This window comes from Eptesicus fuscus, chromosome 18, assembly GCF_027574615.1.
Source record: "Eptesicus fuscus isolate TK198812 chromosome 18, DD_ASM_mEF_20220401, whole genome shotgun sequence".
NCBI lineage: Eukaryota > Metazoa > Chordata > Mammalia > Chiroptera > Vespertilionidae > Eptesicus > Eptesicus fuscus.
In genome coordinates this window covers 29465054-29488171 of record NC_072490.1, presented here as the reverse complement: position 1 = coordinate 29488171, position 23118 = coordinate 29465054, and the positions used below count along the sequence as shown (strand labels likewise).

The window sequence follows — 23118 nt, the reverse complement described above, 5'->3', positions numbered from 1 at the left end:
GTTGATAGCTATGTATTTATAGCCATTTTATTGTTTATATTTTTTATCTTCTCCTTAAAGATACCCTTCAACATTTCATGTAATACTGGTTTGTTGGTGATGAACTCCTTTAGCTTTTTCTTACCTATGAAGCTCTTTATCTGACTTTCAATTCTAAATGATAACTTTGCTGGGTAGAGTAATTATGGTTGTAGGTCCTTGCTATTCATCACTTTGAATATTTCTTGCCACTCCCTTCTGGCCTGCAAAATTTCTGTGAGAAATTAGCTGACAGTTATATGGGCACTATCTTGTATTTTCTAGGTTCAGTTGTATGTATTAGGTTAAGATTGTTCAATAATTGTGTTAAATATTTTATATTCTCATTTTTTATTTTCTTTTTTAGTAAAATCTCACATCATGATTGTAGATTTATATATTTCTTCTTGATTTCTCCTTGAACTCCTTTCCCCTCCCTTACCGTCTCATTCATGTCCTCACTTAACCCCTACCCTCTGCTATGTATTAGGTGCATGCAAATATTGAAATATATCTTATAACTAAAATATTTTATGTTTAGTTAATGTTCCTTTTTATCTCTGGCAATGCTTTTTTCTGAAAGTCTCTTTATTTCAGTGGTTCTCAACCTTTCTAATGCCGCGACCCTTTAATACAGTTCCTCATGTTGTGGTGACCCCCAACCATAAAATTATTTTCTTTGCTACTTCATAACTGTAATTTTGCGACCCACAGGTTGAGAACCGCTAGCAGGGTCGCCTAAGACCATCGGAAAACACAGATATTTACATTACGATTCATAACAGTAGCAAAATTACAGTTATGAAGTAGCAACGAAAATAAATTTATGGTTGGGGGTCACCACAACATGAGGAACTGTATTAAAGGGTCACGGCATTAGAAAGGTTGAGAACCATTGCTTTATTTGAATATCATGACATAGAAGAACCTCAAAGGAATTGCGATATGTTGTTCCATGGATTTTTGACTTAACCTTTTCAATGTTTTTCCTTTCATTGTTTCTTTATCCTTACCTCTTAGTTGCTTTTTGTAAACAACATATAGTTGGATTGTATACTTTTTATGTAATCTGGATACTGTTTTAACTGTATCACTTAAATTCTTTTTATATTTAATTCAGTCACTGGATATTTGGGTTTATGTTGAACCAGCTTAAGTTTTCTCTTTGTTTCTGCTGTTCTGCAGTTTGACTATATTATATTGTAGGTATAAAACATATTTCTTTGGCCTGGTATCTTTCATCAGTTGTGTCTTTAACTATTACTTCTTTTATTTCTCTTCTCCCTTAGTAACTGTCTTCTATGTACCTTTCTGTACTTTTTAATTTCTGGGCTGCTTTATAATTTTTCCCTATCTTCTAGTTCATCTACTCTTATTTTCACCTGTGCCAGTCTGTTGCAGTTACTATTTTCATTTCTAGGAATTCTAGCCACTTGTTTCTTAAAGCTATGGAATTGTTCCTTGTGAATATCCAATGTTGTATTTCCTCTTTTAATACAGTAGATTTATTTCTTTTACACTCTATCTCTGATAATTCTAATAAGTCTTTGTGGGTCTATTTTTGTGGTCTTTTTGTTGTTGTTTTTTGATATACGTAGTTACTTTTTATTCCAAGTTCTATATTTTCTCTTAAATTTATTTGAAGTCTGGAATAAATGTACATTTTTCTAGAGATGATTTAGCATTTGCTTGACAAGTACCCAGTGAGACTACTAATCTAGGACCATTTGCAACTTGAATACAGTTTGAAGTTTTCTTGATCAGGTTGTGGTAATTTAAGATATTTGTGGGACCACCATTTTTGATTACTACTTCTTAGGTACATTTATCTACCGCTACACAGGACCAAAACAATCCCCTTTATTTGTAGTCTACAGAGTATAAGGTGTTAGATTTACTGTTGGTTTAACCTTAACTTAGAGATGAAATCCTTTGAGCCCCCATTTCATGAATGAGTTGTTTCTCTTAGAACCCTATACCTCAGAACTCCCAATTCATTCATTTGTAGGTTCACCAAGTGTTATTAGAGAAAAAGTTATTTCAGTGCTCCTTCTGTATTTTAGGTTTCTTCTTTTAGTTAGTTATTATCCCAGTAATTTCTTACTACTTCATAGTGTTTCACATGCTTTTCAAAGTGTATTTCTAATTTTAGTTAGAATTTCAGGAATAGCATTTATGTAAATAGTATTGGTTAAAATCCTAATATACTGTATAAAAAACCTGGATCGTAATGACTGAGGCACGACCAACCGGAAGTTAGTCCTGCAGTCCTGCTTCCGCTGCAGGCGTGGTGCCCCAGCACTGACTGCTGAGGGAGCTGCCAATCAGGGCCAGAGAGAGGCCTGAAGAGAGAAGCAGGGACTGACCTGTTGCCTCTGAGGCAGTTTTTGATCAGTACTTGCCTCTCTCGTTCTCTCCCAGTCTGGCCAGCAGCCGCACCTCCATTTCTCTCCAGGCCTTCACGGGACTGCTGATCAGCCCCGCCTTTCTGGTCAGGCCCCATTGATAGGCCCAGAGACGCTGACTGGCATAGGAACTGATCAATCAAAACCAAATGTGGGTGCTGTGAAGAACCAATGGCTGCCTAGGAGGCGGAGCTTTTGACGTTGACTGGCATAGAAACAGACAAATCAGAACCAAATCTGGGTGAACTGTGGGGAGCCAATGGCTGCCTAGTAGGCGGAGCTTTTGACGCTGACTGGCATTGAAACCGACCAATCAGAACTAAATCTGGGTGCTGTGGGGAGCCAATGGATGCCTAGGAGGCAGAGCCTTTGATGCTGACTGGCATAGAAACTGACCAATCAAAACCATATTGGCCAGCAGAGGAGGGCAGTTGGGGGCGAGATCAGGCCTGCAGGGGAGGGCCATTGGGGGCGAGATCAGGCCAGCAGGGGAGGGCCATTGGGGTGAGATCAGGCCAGCAGGGGAGGGCCATTGGGGGTGAGATCGGGCCGGCAGGGGAGGGCCATTGGGGGCGAGATCGGGCTGGCAGGGGAGGGCAATTGGGGGCAACCAGGCCGGCAGGGGAGGGCAGTTGGGGGCAACCAGGCTGGCAGGGGAGAGCAGTTAGGGGTGATCAGACAGGCAGGCAGAGGCAGTTAGGGGCAACCAGGCCAGCAGGGGAGGGCAGTTAGAGGCAATCGGGCAGGCAGGCATTTGAGTAGTTAGGAGCCAGTGGTCCCAGATTGTGAGAGAGATGTCCGACTGCTAGCAGTCAGACATCCCCCAAGGGGTCCCCAATTGGAGAGGATGCAGACTGGGCTGAGGGAACCCCCCTCCGTGCATGAATTTCATGCACCGGGCCTCTAGTATTATCATAATCAGAACTTGTGTATATCAGTTTAAATGATTTCTTCCCTTGGATAGTGTGAGAAATGGCTTATCTGTTCGAATTTCAAGTGACAGACTCAGAAACAGAAGCATGGCAGAAATGAGACTTTTAATAACATTCTCGAGAGCAGTCATCCATTGTACAGGCACACATGTGGGGCAGGGAACATAGCCTCTTTATTTAGTCCCCCATCCAGTTCCTTATTGGCTGAGTACTAGGAGGTCACCTATTTCCTCATACATTGCCTAGGTCTTGCTGTCTCCCATTGGGCCATTTAAAAATATTGGGCTGAGGTCTTTCTAGCTATATCTACCTTCCCTGTCTAGCTGAGGTAGACGCCTCAGGGGTTTCCACCATGTTGGCCCACGTGCACAGTTCTTTGTTCCTCTTCTCTCCTCCCTAAATTCTGGGGAAATTCAGTAAGTTCCAGCAAAGGAGGGGGGTGGGTGGGTAATGGGGGAATAAGGACACATATGTAACACCTTAATCAAGAAAGAAATTAAAAAAAAAAAAAAAAAAAAAAAGCTGACCATGCTGGAGATGGATCACAGAGGTCCATTTCCTACAATAGTGTGTATGTATATAAATATAACTCATGATTTTGAAGCTTCCACACTTTGGGCATATTTTGCATTTTATATTTTACTAGAGGCCTGATGCACGAATTAGTGCAAGGGGCTCGGCCCTCGCAGCCTTGCAGCCCTGCCCACTGGTCGTTTGTAAGGTCATTCTGCCGTCTGGTCTAATTAGCATTTTAGCTCTTTATTATATAGGATGTTATTGTAAGGCAATATCTACTTTAATGGGCTATGAATTTCTTGGGACTAATAAAAAGTCTTAATATCTTATTAATCTGATGTTTCCCCAAGAGCTCGTGAATATAGACATATACAGTACTATTTTAGGTAGAGTAAAGTGAAAAACCACAGATAATTCTGATGGGTCTGTCATTTAGGAAAAATTGTGGGATATGCTGAGAACAGGATAAAATTATTAAAATAAAAGAATGGAACATGAAATATTTTGGAATCTTTTACCCTCCTTTTCATAATGTTTTTCTTTTCTGAAGAGTTGTATATATTATTCTTTAAAAATATTACAGGACCCACACAAATATAGTCAACTGATTTTTAAAAATAAAGATTCAAAGGCAATTAAATGGAGAAATAATCTTTTTTAAAAATTATGCTTGAACAATTGGATGCCCATATGAAAAAAGGAACTTAAACACAGGTCTTACCCCTTTACAGAAAAATGAACTTATTGTGTAAAATGCAAAACTATAAACTTTTAAGAGAAAATGTAGGAGAATGTCTGCATGACCTTGTGTTTAGTGATAAGATTTTTAGATAAAACAAGCGAGAGCACAATCCATAAAAAAACAAATTGGCAGGTTGGGCTTTATTAAAATTAAAAATTTGTGCTCTGTAAAACAAGCTTAATAAAATGAAAATATCGCCTGGGAGAAAATATTTGCAAAACATATGTGATAAAGGACTTGTATTCAAAATAGACTAAGAACTCTTAAAAGCTCAAAAAATAAATAACCCGATAAAAACTGGGCAAAGAATCTGTACGGACACCTCACCAAAGAAGGGATAGAGATGGCAAATAAGATATGAATAGGTGCCCAACATTATTTGTCATTAGATCAATGCAAATTAAAGTAACAATAAGATATCACTACTTGGCTATTAGAATGGCTAAAATCCAAAACACTGACAACACCAATTACTGCCATGGATGTGAAACTGCAGGAATTTCATTATTGATGGGAATGCAAAATAGTACAACCACTTTGGAAAACAGTCTGACAGCTTCTTATACAACTTACTATAAAATCCAGCAATTACATGCTCAGGTGTTTACCCAACTGATTTGAAACTTATATACACACAAAAAACTGCATGTTACTGTTTATAGTAATTATATTATACTTGCCCCAAACTGGAAGCAACAAAGATATTCTTCAGTAGTTAAAATGGATAAACTGTGGTATAACGATACAATGGAATACCATTTGGTGATCAGAAGGAATGAGCTCTTAATCCACACAAAAGCATACACAAATCTTAAATGGGTATTGCTGTATGAAAGGAAAGAAGCCAGTCTGAAAAGGCTACATATTATATGATTTCAGTTACATGACATTCTCGAAAAGGCAAAACTGTAGAGATGGTAAATAGATCCATGTTTGCAAGGGTTTGGGGGAAGGAGGGTTGAAACAAGTGAACCACGGGGCATTAGGGTGATGATACTGTAATGTTGGATGTATGATAACTATGCATTTCTCAAAACGCATAGAACTTTACGGCACAAAGAATACACATTGATACATACAAATTTTTATTTTAAAAATCACTTATGATATCATCCCAGGCTGAATGCAGACTATTAAAAAAGAATGTAACTGTACTAAAAATACATGAAATAACCTTACCTTGAAGGGGTTTGGGGAATAGGTGCTTTTCTAAGTAACCGAAGAAATGAGTGGTGATTGTCAGAGTAAAGGCCAAACAAAACTACACAAGCACTGTATTCTAGTTGGCAAAGTTGTTTCCCATAGAATTATGGGTTACCAATTCTGAAATCACTATACATGTATACTGGAGTTGAAAAGTTCAGTAAATAGGTGCTTGATGGTGGGAGCTAGATTTTTGACTGTTGTACGAGTAGGAGATTATGGATAAGCAAGGGAGGATGCTAGAATAATCCATGTTGCAATGGGGTAGTTTGAAGGCATTAGTGTAACTTATAACTTAATATGGACACAAATGGCTACATATAGAAATATTTATAAATACGTTTGTACACTCATAAGTACGTACACACACACACACACACACACACATATATATATATGTATATTTATATATATATATTTTTTTTTCCTTGTTCTTTCAGCTGAGGGAGCTTAAAAGAAATGGCATTTTTCTTTTTCTTTTTCTTTTCTTTTTTTTTTAGAAATGGCATTTTTCTAGCATAAAGCCAGTAGCAATAAGCACACCTAGCACCTAGATCTTTGTTTCCAGTTATATTCTCCCATAAAAGAAATCAAGGCTGCTTTAACAAATGTTAAATTCTAGGACTGGGACAGGAAATTCACAAGGTGATCGTGATTCTGGAGCATTTCAGTGTCAGAATAAATAAGTGCTTTAGGAAAACTAAACAACATGAAGGTATATAAAAAAGACACAGGAGTTAGCGCCGAAACCGGTTTGGCTCAGTGGATAGAGCGTCGGCCTGCGGACTGAAAGGTCCCAGGTTCGATTCCGGTCAAGGGCATGTACCTTGGTTGCGGGCACATCCCCAGTAGGGGGTGTGCAAGAGGCAGCTGATCGATGTTTCTCTCTCATCTATGTTTCTAACTCTCTATCCCTCTCTCTTCCTCTCTGTAAAAAAATCAATAAAATATATATTTAAATAAAAAAATAAAAAAAGACACAGGAGTTAACTTAAAGAGCCCTCAATGGCCAAAGCTGGGAAAATTTGAGCAACAACATAAATATCATAGACTTGAATTATAACCCAGAGTGTAAAATATTCATGGGTCTATTCTGATACAAATAAATGATTGAATAATGATACAAATGGGTGAGAATAGACAAATATTTCCTGTAGAATTCAAGATAATTTATGTAAATACCTACATAAGACTCAAGGAAATGAAGCATAACTCCCTAGCCCTTAACTGTGGACTGTACACCGTGACTTCCTTCCAAAGAGTACATTATTGAAGAAAGGAAAAAGTGAAATTTGTAACAGTGCAGAAACGTGAAAAATACTACCTCAGCTAGATGATCATGATTAAGTTAGTAGTGTTTAGTCCTGTTGTTAGCATGTAGCCTTGTTTTGATGTGATGAGAATGGCACTTTATCTCTTTCATCTTTGTCTCAAAAACGCATAAACTGGCTCTGGCTGATGTGCTCAGTGGTTAGAGTGTCAGCCTGCACACTGAAGGGTCACAGGTTCAACTCCCAGTCAAGGGCATGTACCTGGGTTACAGGTTTGCTTCCCCACCCCAGGTCAGGGCATGTGCAGGAAGCAGCCAGTTGATGTGTCTCTCTCATATTTATGTTTCTCTCTCCCCCTCCCTCCCTTCCATTCTCTCTGAAAAGCAATGGAAAAAATATCGTCAGGTGAGGATTAAAAAAAAGAAAACAGAACAGAAAAACATAAACTGTATCTAACCATGAGAAAATATCAGACAAACCCATATTGAAAGACATTCTATAAAATATCTGACCGCTGCTCAATAAAACCATCGTGGTCATCAAAAAACATGAAGTCTGAAAAAGTGGTCACAGTGGCCTAAAGAGACATGGCAGCTTATTCCCTTTTGTGGTATTCTTGGATAAAATCCTGGAACAGAAAAAGGACATTAGGTAAAAACCAAGAAAATCTGGATAAAGTATAACTTTTAATAATAATGATACTGGAGTGGAGGGAAGGGGTACTGGAGAAAGGCAGTCAAAAGGTAAAAACTACACTTACAACATAAATAAGTACTAGGGATGTAATGTAAAACATGGTAATTATAGTTAACTAGAGGCCCGGTGCACGAAATTCATGCACGGGGGTATGTGTCCTTCAGCCCAGCCTGCACCCTCTCCAATCTGGGACCCCTCGAGGAATGTCCGACTGCCCGTTTAGGCCCGATCCCACCTACCAGGATCGGGCCTAAATGGGCAGTTGGACATCCCTCTCACAATCCAGGACTGCTGGCTCCCAACTGCTCGCCTGCCTGCCTTCCTGATTGCCCCTAACATCTTCTGCCTGCCAGCCTGATTACCCCCTAACCACTCCCCTGCCAGCCTGATTGATGCCTAACTGCTCCCCTGCCAGCCTGATTGCCCCTAACTGCCCTTCCCTGCCGGCCTGGTTCCCCCCTACTGCCCTCCCCTGCCGATCCGGTCACCCCTAACTGCCCTCCCCTGCCAGCCTCATAACCCCTAACTGCTCTCCCCTGCTGGTCTGGTCCTCCCCCCCAACTGCCCTCCCCTGCAGGCCTGGGTCCCCCCAGACTACCTTCCCCTACAGGCCTGGTCCCCCCCAAGTGCTCTCCCCTGCAGGCCTGGGTCCCCCCCAGCTGCCTTTCCCTGCAGGCCTGGTCGCCCCCAACTTCCCTCCCCTGCAGGCGTGGTCACCCCAAACTTCCCTCTCCTGCAGACCTGGTCCCCCCCAACTGCCCTCCCCTGCAGGCCTGGTCCCCCCCCAACTGCCTTCCCCTGCAATCCTGGTTCCCCCCAACTGCTCTCCCCTGCAGGCCTGGGTCCCCCGCTACTGCCCTTCCCTGCAGGCTTGATCGACCCCAACTGTTCTCCCTTGCAGGCCTGGTCCCTCCAACTGCTCTCCCCTGCTGGCCATCTTGTGGCGGCTATCTTGTGTCCACATGGGGGGCAGCCATTTTTGACCACATTGGAGCAGCCATCTTGTGTGTTGGAGTGATGGTCAATTTGCATATTACTCTTTTATTAGATAGGATGCTTCTGTATGATAAAAAGGAAAGTTGTGTTAAGATGGTTCCTAAGAGTTCTCATTACAAGGAGAAAATTGTTTCTTTTTATTGTGTCTGTATGAGATTATGGATGTTAACTAAATCTATTGTAATCATCTTACAATATATGCAAATCAAACAATCATCTGTACACCTTAAACTTACACAGTCATGTATGTTAATTAGTTCTCAATAGCACTGGGGGCAAATAATAATATTATCAATATTGGCTAATTAGTTGTGACAATTGTACCATGCCAATGTGAGATATTAACAATAAGAGAAACTAATTGTGTGTATATGAGAACCTCTGTACTGTGTTTATAACTTTTCTGTCAGTCTCAAACTTCTTTTAAAAAGTATATTTTAAAAATACTGGAAGATTCAGTTTAAGAACAATATTTTAAGATTCTTTCATTAAGCCCAACCCTATCAGTTTTTCCCCTTTCCTTTAATCACCTACTTAAAAGTTTGAGAAAATAGGAAAAGGAGGTATTCTAGATAAAAGATGAATTGAGAAAGTCTTATTAGAACATTAGAAACCATTATAAGAGGACTTCATAAAAGTATACTTGAGATTATTTGGCACCAATTAAAAAAATAGGTCTTGGTCATTTGTATGTAGTTTGATAGGAAACTGCCAAATAACCCTAAATAATTTTTAAGCCCTAATTACCTTACATATATTATGTAACTGGAGTCAAATATGTATATTTTCACTCTGTAATTTATATATCGCTGTAACATTATGGGCAATTTTCCTTGTGCTTTTTTCTTTGACACTTGAGAGATGAAACCTGGCTCTTTTTAAATGATGCCATTTCACTCATGGCTCAATTTATTAGAAAGGGAAAAAATTTACTCTTTTCTCCTCTCCATTCCCCAGCCCCAGAGTCTTGGCTTTTCTACAACTATTTTTTACTGTCCCCATTTTATTTCTCTTTTCAGTTTCCTAAGACCAAAAGTCTTTGGCCAATATTTTTTTTGTAACGTGTAACTTTAACCTTTTCCATTCTCAAATTCCTTTAATAATGTTCTGAAATATTTGGGCCTTTCTCCACAAAAGTTCCCCAAACCTAAATTTTCATAGAGTTTCAAAAGGTTCATAGATGCTTAAGAATCCACGTGCCACAGATTAAGAAGCCCAGCCTGCCCTAGCTGGTTTGGCTCAGCGGATAGAGCATTGGTCGGCGGACTTGGTTCCAGGTTGAATTCCGGCCAAGGGCACATGCCGGGGTTGCGGGCTCGATCTCCCCCTCATCCCCCCAGTAGGAGGCATGCAGGAGGCAGACAGTCAATGATTCTCTCTCATTGATGTTTCTCTCTATATATCCCTCTCCCTTCCTCTCTGAAATCAATAGAAATATATATATTTTTTAAAAGCCCAGCCTGTTTTTAATCATATTAATATTATTCATAGAGCCCAAATAGATTTATTTTCTTCTGTTCTTTCCTCTGATTCTTGTCTTATGTGAACAGCATTAGCACTGATGGTGAGGTTATTTTAATAGTTGTTCAAGATTCAAAAAAATAATTTGTAAGGTTATATAATTCTAGGACAGTAACTATATTTGCTTTTGGCCCTGTGCTATACTAGCATCACTTAACCTCAAAATTTGAAATTCTAATATTTAGTAAATTTATCTGTTCTTGATATGTATGATGTGTACCTTGTGCAGTCTTGAAAGGGTACACATGTAATTGGTGCTCACATATTATGTGCCAATGTGACTTCTTTTTTGAGCACTTAGTTTGATGTTTCACTTGCCTTTTGTATTTACAGAGACAGAAGTATACAGTAGTCCCCACTTATCCATGGTTTTGTTTTCTACTGTTGCAGTTACCAATGGTCCAAAAATATTAAATGAAAACTTCTAGAAATCAACAATTGATAAGTTTTAAAATGTGCAGCACTGTGATTTCAGTGCAATCCTGCTCCATTCACCGAGTACTTGAATCATCCCTTTGCCCAGTATATTTATGCCATATACCCTACCTGCCTGTTGTTCACTTCGTAGCTGTCTGGGTTATCAGATCAACTGTATCGCAGTTCTTGTGTTCAAGTAGCCCTTATTTGTGTGGTGAAGGCCTTGGGGGCAGGGACATGTGTAGGGTGGAGGTGGTCAGTGGGGAAAAGAGGGGGGATATGTAAAACTTTAAACAATAAAGATAATTTTTTTTTTTAAGTAGCCCTTATTTTACTTGATAATGGCCCCAAAGTACAAGAGTAGTGATGCTGGCAATTTGGATACACCAAAGTGAAGCCATAAAATGCTTCCTTTAAGTGAAAATTTGAATACAGTACAATAAAATATTTTGAGAGAGAGACCATATTTGTGTAATTTTGAATATGGTATACTTTTATAATTGTTTTTTATTATAAGTTCTTAATCTTTTATTGTGCCTAATTTATAAATTAAACTTTATCATAGGTATGTATATATAGGAGAAAGCATAGTATCTTATACGGTTCAGTACTATCTGCAGTTTCAGGCATCTACTGAGGGTTTTGGAACATATTCCCCATGGATAAAAGTGGTTTACTGTATCGCTTTTCACAAGGAATGTTACAAAGTACAGGCTGCCATCTAGAGACAGGCTCATCACTGGAGATAAAATCATAGTAATTTCTGTTTATAAGGCATTCTGAAAGATTCACAAGTTTTTTTTGTTGTTGTTGTTTGTTTGTTTTTAGTTCTTTCTTTCTTTCTTTTTTTTTAAATATATTTTATTGATTTTTTACAGAGAGGAAGAGAGAGGGATAGAGAGTTAGAAACATAGATGAGAGAGAAACGTCGATCAGCTGCCTCTTGCACACCCCCTACTGGGGATGTGCCCGCAACCAAGGTACATGACCTTGACCGGAATCGAACCTAGGACCTTTGAGTCCGCAGGCCGACGCTCTATCCACTGAGCCAAACCGGTTTCGGCGATTCACAAGTTTTCAAACATGTATCTTTTTATAACCTTCGAGGTAATTTTTTCCATTTTTGCATAATTTACCTAGACAGACCACATATATCCCAAGATATCATTAAGCTTTAAATGCTCACCAAAAGACCACCAAAGTGTCTTGTCTCTCTACGTTTCCCCCACTCCCTCTCCTCAAATCTTGAGAAAGGCTCTTAATTATAGTCATTGCAATCTGAGGTAACTGGTAAGTCCTACATTTCTGGTATTCAGATGTTTCTTTAGTGAATCCTTCTTCATTTTAGTAGCCTCAGCATTTTTTCTCCTTTTCTAACTCAGATTTTCTCTACTAATTTTTCCATATTTCTTTTCAGTCTTTCTCCATTTTATTTTGGTTTACAACCTGCTGTCTATCACATAAAGTAAAAAAGAAACAAAAATGAGACTGCCAAAAAATTGTCCTGTTCTATGCTTGGGTTATCTCTAGTCCATCACCAGATTAGCTTTTATTAAGATAAGACTCTATAATACATTTTAAAAGAAAATCCATCTAAAGGCAAAGCCATTTCACACATGGAACAGTTATGCAACTATTATTTGGAAGACTCTCTGCTAAGTGCTCTTAGGCAGCATATTTGAGCCATACCCAGGCTCAGTAATTTTGAGTGAGCCAGAATGTTATAAGGTTTCAATAAAAGCTATAAACTTAAAAGGGTCTTTTGTTATATTTGGATAAATTATTTTGCTAAGTAAAGTTCTATCTGCCTTCAGCTTTCTCTTCTACCTGCTTCTGTATCCAATTGAAAGGATACAAATAAGACTAGAGTTGTGCTGTAGCTGGCATAGACTAGAGGAGGGATAGAATTGAAAATGGTGAGGGCAGCCGGCCACAGTGGCTTAGTGGTTGAGCATTGACCTATGAACCAGGAGGTCACGGTTTAATTCCTGGTCAGGGCATATGCCCTGGTTGTGGGCTCAATTCCGGATCATGCGGGAAGCAGCCAATCAATGATTCTCATCATTGATGTTTCTATCTCTCTCCCTCTTCCTTCCTCTCTGAAATCAATCTATATATATAAAAACCTAAGCGACAAGCCGACCATTCGACCGGCCGACAGTTTGGTAGCTATGATGCACACTGACCATCAGGGGGCAGATGCTCAATGCAGGAGCTGCCGAGCTGCGGTGACTTGGCAGCTTCAGTTCTCGGGCAATGCACAGGAACCAGAGAGAAGGGAGCCCAATTCTGGCGTGTGTCACCCGAGAACTGCCCTCTCGCAATCCAGGACCCCTTGGGGGATGTTGGAGAGTCGGTTTCGGCCCAAATCCCCGCAGGCCAGGCCAAGGGACCCCACCGGTGCAGAAATCCATGCACCAGGCCTCTAGTAAAAATATATTTAACAAAAAAAGAAAATAAGGATAAGGTGAGACAATTCTCTAAGCCATGGATGGATTCATATATATGGGGTAAGACAGTTTGTGGGTTCCCACATGGCTTTTCTGACAAGGTCTTTTTTATTCCCTTAAAGAATTAGGCAGTCCAAGATTTCTTGTCTTTTTGTTTGTTGGTTTTTCATTAAATTTATTGGGTTGACATTGGTTAATCACTTTTTCTTGTGTTTTTTTTTTAATCAACTTTACACATTTTAATCAAATTCACACATTTTAAGTGTACAGATTGACGACTTTTGACAAATATATACAACCTTGTGATGACATTCCAGTCAATATATATTTTCACCTTCCAAAGAACTAATTTTACTTCTTATTTAGTACTTATGAATATACTTTTACTTATCAGGAATACTTTGAAACAACCCCTGAAATTACATGATTTTTATCTATGGGAGTCCATTTCAGATTGATAAAATAGTTCATGACCCAAACAATGTTAAATACAGTTGACTCTTGAACAACAGGTTTGAAATGTGCAGGTCTACTTATAGGTGGATTTTCCTCACGAAAAAAGATGCATAGTCAGCTCTCTGTATCCCAGAGTTTCATATTCACAAATTCAACCTATTGACAATTGAAAACAGTATATTTGATCTTCTTTTGAGAATTGGATGGTCCTTGGAGCCAATACTGCATGGATACTGAGGGATACGTAAAGTTACATTTTAGGGGAGTAAAAAGTTACACATGGATTTTTGACTATATGAGGGTTCGATGCCTCAAACCCCCACATTGTTCAAGGTCAACTGTACAGTTAAACAGTTTTGTTTTATTTGATTCTAAGAATGTCTGACACTAACTTTTACTTGAGATAATTTATAATTAGCAATTTAATGTGTTTTCAGTTTAATTTTTAATTGTCTGAAAAATAAAGGCTGTGGGCATCAACAAAACTGTTGAATACTATCTATAGTACTGTTTTTTGGCATTAGAAAACACAATATAAAAGTTTCTCATTTTTGTTTAGGAAATTGGATGTTGTGGTGGAACTCTTTAAAAATATTTTTTTATTCACCCAAACCTCCCAATCTAAACTCTCTCATCCCTACAGCTGGTTATAGGGAATAACTGTCGGTGGTACGTAACTCAGCACCCTAAAACTGAATGAGAGAGCTATACAGTATGGGGCAAAAGTAGTTTTACAGTGTGAGTACTCGAAACATAGAGCTTATTCTTTGTATTATTATTTATTGTTTTCCATACAAACAATAGTAAACCAACTTTTGGTCTGACTGTATATCATGTAATTAAAATGTGCTTTAAAATGGTTTTGATTAGCCAAAACCGGTTTGGCTCAGTGGATAGAGCGTCGGACTGCGGACTGAAAGGTCCCAGGTTCGATTCCGGTCAAGGGCATGTACCTTGGTTGCGGGCACATCCCCAGTAGGGGGTGTGCAGGAGGCAGTTGATCGATGTTTCTAACTCTCTATCCCTCTCCCTTCCTCTCTGTAAAAAAATCAATAAAATATATTTTAAAAATAAAATAAATAAAAAATAAATAAAATGGTTTTGATTAAAAGAGAGCAGGTATGTCTTTTCTCATTTTTACATAGCAGTAAAAATTAAGTCAGATTCAGTTTAATGTGCCATTATAGTTTATGAATTAAGACCATATCTTGATGACTTTTAGTGGCTGTTTGGTTCCATGCTGTTTTCTGTAAGAGGGTACAGTACATTTCAGAGACGTCCCCACATTACTAAATGTGATTTGAATTGGAGCTGGTAATCACTGGCAAGGAGCCAGACAGAGGTTTATAAAGTAATTATTTTCTTACTGACTCATTGAGTTGTTGTTTTTTTGGGTTTTTTTCCACATTGCCTTCTCTCAATCTGTCGAGTTTTTAACTTGAATGTTTTACATTTATACAGTTGAAATTGAACATTGTTTAATTATTAGGCCAGGGTTCTTTGTCTTTAAGGTTGACTTTAAACCATATTCTAATATTTTTAAGTTATCTTCATTTTTAACCTAAGTTTTTGGTATAAACCACCCATCATTATTGTAAAAGTAATAATATTTACATAATCATGTTTGAGATAAAAATAAAGTAGTTAAAAGTAATATGAAAGAAAGATGAAAAGGGGGTTAACTTTTTTGTTTGTTTGATATTTATGTAGAAGTTACTGAGAACCTTTTTTTTTTTTTCAATCCTCACCCAAGGATATTTTTTCCATTGATTTTTAGAGAGAATGAAAGGGAGAGGGAGAGACAGAGAGAAACACAGATGTAAGAGAGACACATCGATTGGTTGCCTCTCGCATACCCCCGACCAGGGCAAGGAGCCTGCAACTGAGGTACATGCCCTTGACCAGAATCGAACCTGTGACCCTCCAGTCTACAGGCCAACACTCTATCCACTGAGTCAAACTAGCTAGGGCACTGAGCAACTTTTCATGAAAAGTTCAGAGAAAATATTTTAACTGAAGTGTGTTACTAAATTAAGGGACATTTCATTTTAATCTATAGAAGAATATTCTGGTGATAAAGAATATCACAAAAGGCCATGAAAGGAGATAATACCATACAGATGGATGTTATTCAGACTAAGGCAGCTACCTATATGTCTGGATAACGCCAACATATGTCTAAGTCAATTTTTAGGGCTCTCCCTACAATATAAATTTGTTTTATGTCTCTGTTTTTTCCTTTCCCAATACTCCTCTCAGTATTTTTTCTTATACTTATCTAATTCACAGAATATTCCGTTTTTTTTAAATGTCTAAAGAACTTTGAACTTCTTAACCTTTTGCACTCGGATGTCAAGTGTGACTCGACACGGTTAGCATCGGTAGCAGCTCTTTTTATACTCTTTGAATGTATCAATAATTTGAAATATAAAAAAATCCAAATAAATAAGTTTGTATGAAAAGAAACTCCAGTTTTTTATTCTACTGCCGCGCTTTGTAAAATCTGGGATATTTAAAAAATTAAATCCCGAGTAGAATAAAGGAATTGAGAAAAAAGCAATCGAGTGCAAAGGGTTAAGAGATTTTTTTCGTATAGATACCAGATTGGTAGAGGAAAGAAAAACCCAAGCATATAAAATTTTCCAAACTGTGGTCAGATAAAATTTAATTTTAGCATGGAATAGAAAAAGATTAACTGTAAAATCTGTTGTTTCACAGGTACTGTGAGAATAGAGATGTTTCGAAATATGCAGAATGCAGAAATCATCAGAAAAATGACTGAAGAATTTGATGAGGTATATAGCATTTCAATATTTATACAAATGTCCTACTTATACTTTTAAATGTTGATTATTTTAAGTTTTGTTTTGATTTAGTGTTTAGTATAAATGATGAAGATACACTATTTCCTCATGTATATATGATAATCCATGCTACTAATTCCAAAATTAATGATCTCTGAGGATTTGATTACGTTGCATGGAGTATACACTAAATAAACACTAAGGATGAGAAGAATATCAGTGGCATGAGATAGAAGTTGATTCTTGACACTCATTCTTGAAAATCACCTAAAATCCCCAATTTAAGAGGCATCTCCAACAGTTTAATATTCTGTGGAATGCTAGTCCTATTAAATGCTTAAAGAAAAAGGATTTGGAGGACAAAGAAGTGTGAACAGATTGCTTAGGTTTTTTAAAATTCTAAAATTCTAATGGAGAAAAAAACTACTAAACTTTAATCCAAAACTCCCAAAATTATTTTATGTGGACCTTTACCACATGCCCTTCGTGTGTGTGTGCGTGCATGCATCGGTGTGTAAAACTTAAGCATGTATTAGGGACACTGAGAACATTGTGATTTATGGTACATGTTTTCTTTGCTAGTCTTCACAAATTAACCATGCAGAACTCATTTTTCTACACATTTTTTAATTTTCACTGAAATAATTCTCTGAAGTAGTTTTACACAGATTTGATGTTGAAACACTTACATAGTTTTATTTCTGCATTGTGTTTATAGTGAACTCAATTCATGCCATGCTTTAGTCCACCATTAATTCCAATTTTAACATTATGCCTTTTGATTTAAGTAAGAATTCTGTTTTCCGATAGATGTTCCTTTTTCTTGACTTACAACACTAACAACAAAGATTAGTTCTCTTCTAGGTTCACTCTTTCAGTGGTGTGGGCTTTTTAGTAGTAGTAGTGGTAGTAGTAGTATATATTTTGTACTACCAACTTACTCAAATACACATTGCACAATATGTCTCTTTCATCAGATGTGTTCGTTTACTCTAGCGGCACACACTAAAACATTTTTATGTGCATATTTACAGAAGTATTCTGTCAGTATCTTTCAGACTGTTTATCAGTATCAACTTCTGTGGGAAGTTGGAGAGATCTCTCTCTCTCTCTCTCTCTATATATATATATATATATATATAATCTCCATAATTGCTTATCTTCATTTCTGTAATCCAAAATAGCTCTGAAATTCCAAAGAACTTTTTTGCAATTTATTCAGTATCAAAACCTGGCCTCAACTAACATAAGGCTATTTACAATTTGTATTTATCCCAGTCAGTGAAAACATCTGTATGTATTTTTGTTGAAATAGTAATGTTCTTGATTTTAGGGGGCTGGCCCAGATTATTTTGGGGTTATTGATGGAATATAAACTATGTGCACTGTATTAACTTTTATAGCTAAAAAATTAGATTCTGAAATAATTCTGTGGGATCACTTTTCCTAAAAAATATTTTTTTGTTACTTCATGAGTTTATATTTGGCAAATAGGAGATAAGGAAGCCAGATTAATGTGCAAGTGGCAGGTTTACTGACTAACTACTGAACTACCATGCCAGACTTGAAATATAGGTGATTCAGGTTACAGATTTAATAGTATACATCTCGGATTTTCAGAGCAATAATACATGATGGAATGATTATTAAGAGTTTAAGATGATAGTTTCCAAACTTTACACATTAATATCACCTCGGGGTATTTATTTTACTTAATTTTCTAATTTTTTACATTACAGCTTACATGCAGTATTATTTTGTATAGTTTCGGGTGTACAGCATAGTAGTTAGACAATCATATACTTTACAAAGTGTTCCCCCTGATATTTCCAGTACCTAATTGGCACCATATATAGTTATTACAATATTATTGACTATATTTCCTATGCTGAACTTTACATCTCCATGACTATTTTGTAACTACCAATCTGTACTTCTCAATCCCTTCACCTTTTTCAGCCAGTTCCCCAAACCCCTTCCTCTCTGGCAATCATTAGTCTGTTCTCTGTGTTTATGAGCCTGTTTCTGTTTTGTTTGTTTATTTATATATATGTTGTTCTTTAGATTTCACATATGAAATTATATGGTGTCTTTCTCTGACTGACTTATTTCACTGACCATAATACCCTCTAGGTCCATCCATGCTGTTGCAAATAATAATACTTCATTCTTTTTATGGCCAGGAAATAGTCCATTGTATATATGTATCATAGGTGTTTTTTTTATCAACTTGTTTATTGTGGGCACTTGGGTTGTTTCCATAGCTTGACTATCCTATATAATAAGGATGTAATATGCAAATTGACCATCACTCCAACTGATGGCCACCCCCATGTGGACACAAGATGGCTGGCAGGGGAGGGCAGTTGGAGCAGTTGGGGGCAACCAGGCCTGCAGGGGAGGACAGTTGAGGGGGTCCCAGGCCTGCAGGGGAGGGCAGTTGGGGAGGACCAGGCCTGCAGGGGAGAGAAGTTAGGGGTGACCAGGCTGGCAGGGGAGGGCAGTTAGGAGCAACCAGGCCTGCAGGGGAGGGCAATTGGGAATGACCAGGTCAGAAGGGGAGGGCAGTTAGGGGCAGTCAGGCCGGCAGGGGAGCAGTTAGGCATCGATCAGGCTGGTAGGGGAGTGGTTAGGAGGTGATCAAGCTGGCAGGCAGAAGCGGTTATGGGCAATCAGGCAGGCAGCAGGTGAGCGGTTGGGAGCCAGCAGTCCTGGATTGTGAGAGGGATGTCCGACTGCCCGTTTAGGCCCGGGCCTAAACGGGCAGTCGAACATCCCTCGAGGGGTTCCAGATTGGAGAGGGTGCAGGGTGGGCTGAGGGACACACCCCCTCTGTGCACAAGTTTCGTGCACCAGGCCTCTAGTCCTATATAATAAAAGGCTAATATGCAAATCGACTGAACGGTAGAATGACCAGTCTTTTTTTTGAGATAGGCCTGTAATGCTATGAATTTCATCACCTAGGGATATTTAAAAACTACAGATACCTGGCTCCGTTTTACATCCCTCAGACATTCTGATGTAATTTGTTAGGTATGCACCTGGGCGTAGGGATTTTTAAAAGCTCACCAGGTAACTTAATAGACAGCAAAGTTTGTGAACTTATGTTCTAAGGGACATAAAAAAAGAAAGCCAAAATTTAAGTTAGAAAAGCACTTCATATATGAAAATAGAATAAGGGGAAAACAAATTAGTATACTGTGAAAATGCACAATAACACTAAATAGTTGCTTTTCTAAGATTTTGAGATAACGAGAGAAAAATGAGGATCTCAGAAAAATAAAATTCATTGTATACCTTACCTAAGAAAATATTCCTGTGAATGTTGTCAGATATTCAGGGTTTATTGGAGAATTAGTAAACTGATACCAAAACTGATGAGTTAAATATAGTGAAATATTTTAAGACGCACTTATTTCATATTCCTAAATATTTTTCTCTCTCAGCATTGGAGCTTCCTTAATCAAAGAAGAGTAACAATCAGTGTTCTCATTTTTTTTCTGTTTGACAGTGCAATTACGTTTTTATTATGATTAGAATGTATTTGTTTAAAACGCAATTATATGAAATACTAGAGGCCCGGTACATGAAATTCGTGCACCGGGGGGAGGGGAGGGGTGTCCCTCAGCCTGACCTGCACCCTGTCCAATCTGGGAGCCCTCTGGGGGTGTCCTACTGACAGCTTAGGCCTGCTCCCCATGGTTCTCTGCTCTCTGCGGGACCTGCCTGCTCCACACCGCGGCGACTGCCAAGCAGGCAGTGCTGGGAGCTGCCTGCAGGCCCCGCTTGCCTGCCCCCGGGTCACCGCGGTGACAGCCAAGCAGGCCATGCTGGGAGCTGTCTCTTCCCTGCTGTCGGTCTCCACAGAGGTGATGAGGTTAATTTGCATGCTCACTCCTGATTGGCTGGTGGGTGTTGCAAAGTGAGGTCAATTTGCATATTTCTCTTTTATTAGTGTAGATTAGATCTATCTTCCAATGCTTTTTGTTCATTTTATTTTCAATCACTTTTATCAAGTATTGCTCTTTTTGATACTTTATACTCAAGAAACTGCATTTAAATGCCTGCATATTGTTAAAATTTACAACTTATTTTTCCCAAAATATTATATAGGTTATGTGGTCTCCTGGGAGCAGAGGGAGGTTAGTTTTGGTAAATTATATCTTTTGGCAATATTCTGAATCATTGTATCCCAAGAGCCTAGAACAATGTCTGTTTTACAGGAAATCGCCATTAAAATTTTATTAAATGACTTAGAGAGCAGCTCTAGGGGGCGGGGTGGGGAGAATGCATGTTGTTGGGGAGGGTGGAGGGATTGAGCAAAGAAGAAAAACAGAGAAAGAACTCATGGACGTGGACAACAGTATGGTGATTGCCAGGGAGTTGGGGGGAGGGGTGGAGGTGGAAGAGGTGAGAAGGGGATAAATGGTGATGGGAAAAATAAAATAAAAATAAAACTTTATTAAATGAGTGAATATAATGTATATAAAGTAAAGTAATGGTAAGATGAGTTACAAGTGGCTTAGATGCAAGGTATTAAATTTTGATAAGGTGGTCCAAGAGTATGTTGTTGCCTGAAAAAGTGTAGTGTAGCTTTTGTTCCTTATTATTACAACCTGGTTTTAATGTTACTAGAGGCCTGAAGCACGAAATTCGTGCAAGGGGCTCAGCCCTTGCAGCCCCGGCTTCGTCCAGAAGGTTGTCCAGACAGTCGTCCTGTTTGGCCTAATTAGCATATTAACTCTTTATTATATAGGATTATATAGAATTATTAGATAAATTTTTTAAAACTTCTACAGAGCTGCACCTGGCCTAAAGTACTTTGTAATTTTAATATCAATCACATTTATAAATATGGTAATTCCCAAAGCAGTCTATAGCTCCTCACAGTTAATAGATACACTTGTTTCCTGTTGGAGCCAACCTTTTGGAGGTAAAGCAAAATGTAATGGTATTTCTTCCCTAGATTATTAGAATCACACTTCCATATATAATTTCTTAGCTTTGTTGCCCAAACGTCAGTTTTTATGTATTAATTATGGCATCTGTGTAAGGAAACCCTCGCAATAAAGCACATTTGATACATTTACTTAATGCCTTCAATTCTTCTCTGTGTTTGTTTATGTTGTATCACTCTCAGTATAGAGATTTTGCTCATTGTGCTCTTTTGTAATGATGACAGCTTATCCAGTAGTTTTTTCTCTTGTTTCGAATATGTGCTTTTGTAAATTTAAATATAGAACTTTTGTTTATCCATTTCAGCATTTATTAATCCATTAAAATTTTTAAGAAATGTACAAATGGTTAAATAGTATACAAAGTGATAAAATGTTAAGGAAATATCAAAGATGTAGTAGAAGAAAGTTCAAATTATCTCCATTCAAAAATTAAAGTCTTGAAGTTTTCTTGATTGTGCATCCAATTAATAAAACATTTCCAGCCTGTATTCTTAATAGGGAATACCTGTGATATGGCCAGTTTTATTTATTAAAGTATTGTTTCCTAGTCTTCCTCTTTCACACACTCTCAAAAAGCTAGATTTTTTCTGGTGATTGTTTCAGACTTTCTTAGTTCTATAGTAAGTCTCTTTCATAAGTATCTGTTAAATAAAAAATAAATAAAGAGTTAAGTTTATTTTCCTTCCACACTTGGTGATCAGAATACCAAGTGTGTAATTTTTGTTTATTGTATTACAGTATAGTTTGCATTATATGTGTATTTTATTTATAGAATTAAACTAGAGGTCTGGTGCACAAAATTTGTGCACGGGGGTGGGGGGTGTCCCTCAGCCCACCCTGCACCCTCTCCAATCTGGGACCCCTCAAGGGATGTCCGACTGCCCGTTTAGGCCCAATCCCAGTAGGATCGGGCCTAAACGGGCAGTCGGACATCCCTCTCGCGATCCAGGACTGCTGGCTCCCAACTGCTCGCCTACCTGCCTTCCTGATTGCCCCTAACCGCTTCTGCCTGCCAGCCTGATCACCCCCTAACCACTCCCCTGCCAGCTTGATTGATGCCTAACTGCTCCCCTGCCAGCCTGTTTGCCCATAACTGCCCTCCCCTGAAGGTCTGGTCACCCCTAACTGCCCTCCCCTGCAGGCCAGATCACCCCTAACTGCCCTTCCCTGCAGGCCTGGTACCTCCAACTGCTCTCCCCTACAGGCCTGGGTCCCCCCCCCCGCCAACTGCCCTTCCCTGCAGGCCCGGTCGCCCCCAATTTCCCTCCTCTGCCGGCCTGGTCACCCCTAACTGCCCTCCCTTGCAGGCTTGATTGCCCCCAATGGCCCTCCCTTGCAGGCCTGGTCCCTCCCAACTGTCCTCCCCAACTGGCCATCTTGTGTCCACATGGGGGCAGCTATCTTGTGTGTTGGAGTTATGGTCAATTTGCATATTACTCTTTTATTAGATAGGATGCACATACTACTAAATCAATTTCTTGTCAGACATCATTAGATTGTCATGGCTTTAACTTTTATAATGGTCTAAGAGGAGCTTCTTTGGCAAGTGCCAGTACTGCCACAGTTTGTTGTTATTTATTTACTAGAGGCCTGGTGCACGAAAATTCATGCACTTGGGGTGGGAAGGGTCCCTCGGCCCGACCTGCACCCTTTCACAGTCCGGGAACCCTCAGGGGATGTCAAACTGATGGCTTAGGCCCGCTCCACAGTCTGGCCTCCCTCTGCAGGAAGCA

General features: G+C 38.8%; 1 protein-coding gene across 1 annotated transcript in view; it reads left to right on the top strand.

The window, feature by feature from the left end:
• Positions 1-23118, top strand: part of STAG1 (stromal antigen 1) — a 331873-nt gene that overhangs the window by 149809 nt on the left and 158946 nt on the right. Inside the window, exon 6 of the mRNA XM_008152885.3 lies at positions 16342-16418. Within this exon, the coding sequence (XP_008151107.1) occupies positions 16342-16418 (77 nt within the window). The remainder of the gene's footprint in view (positions 1-16341; positions 16419-23118) is intronic.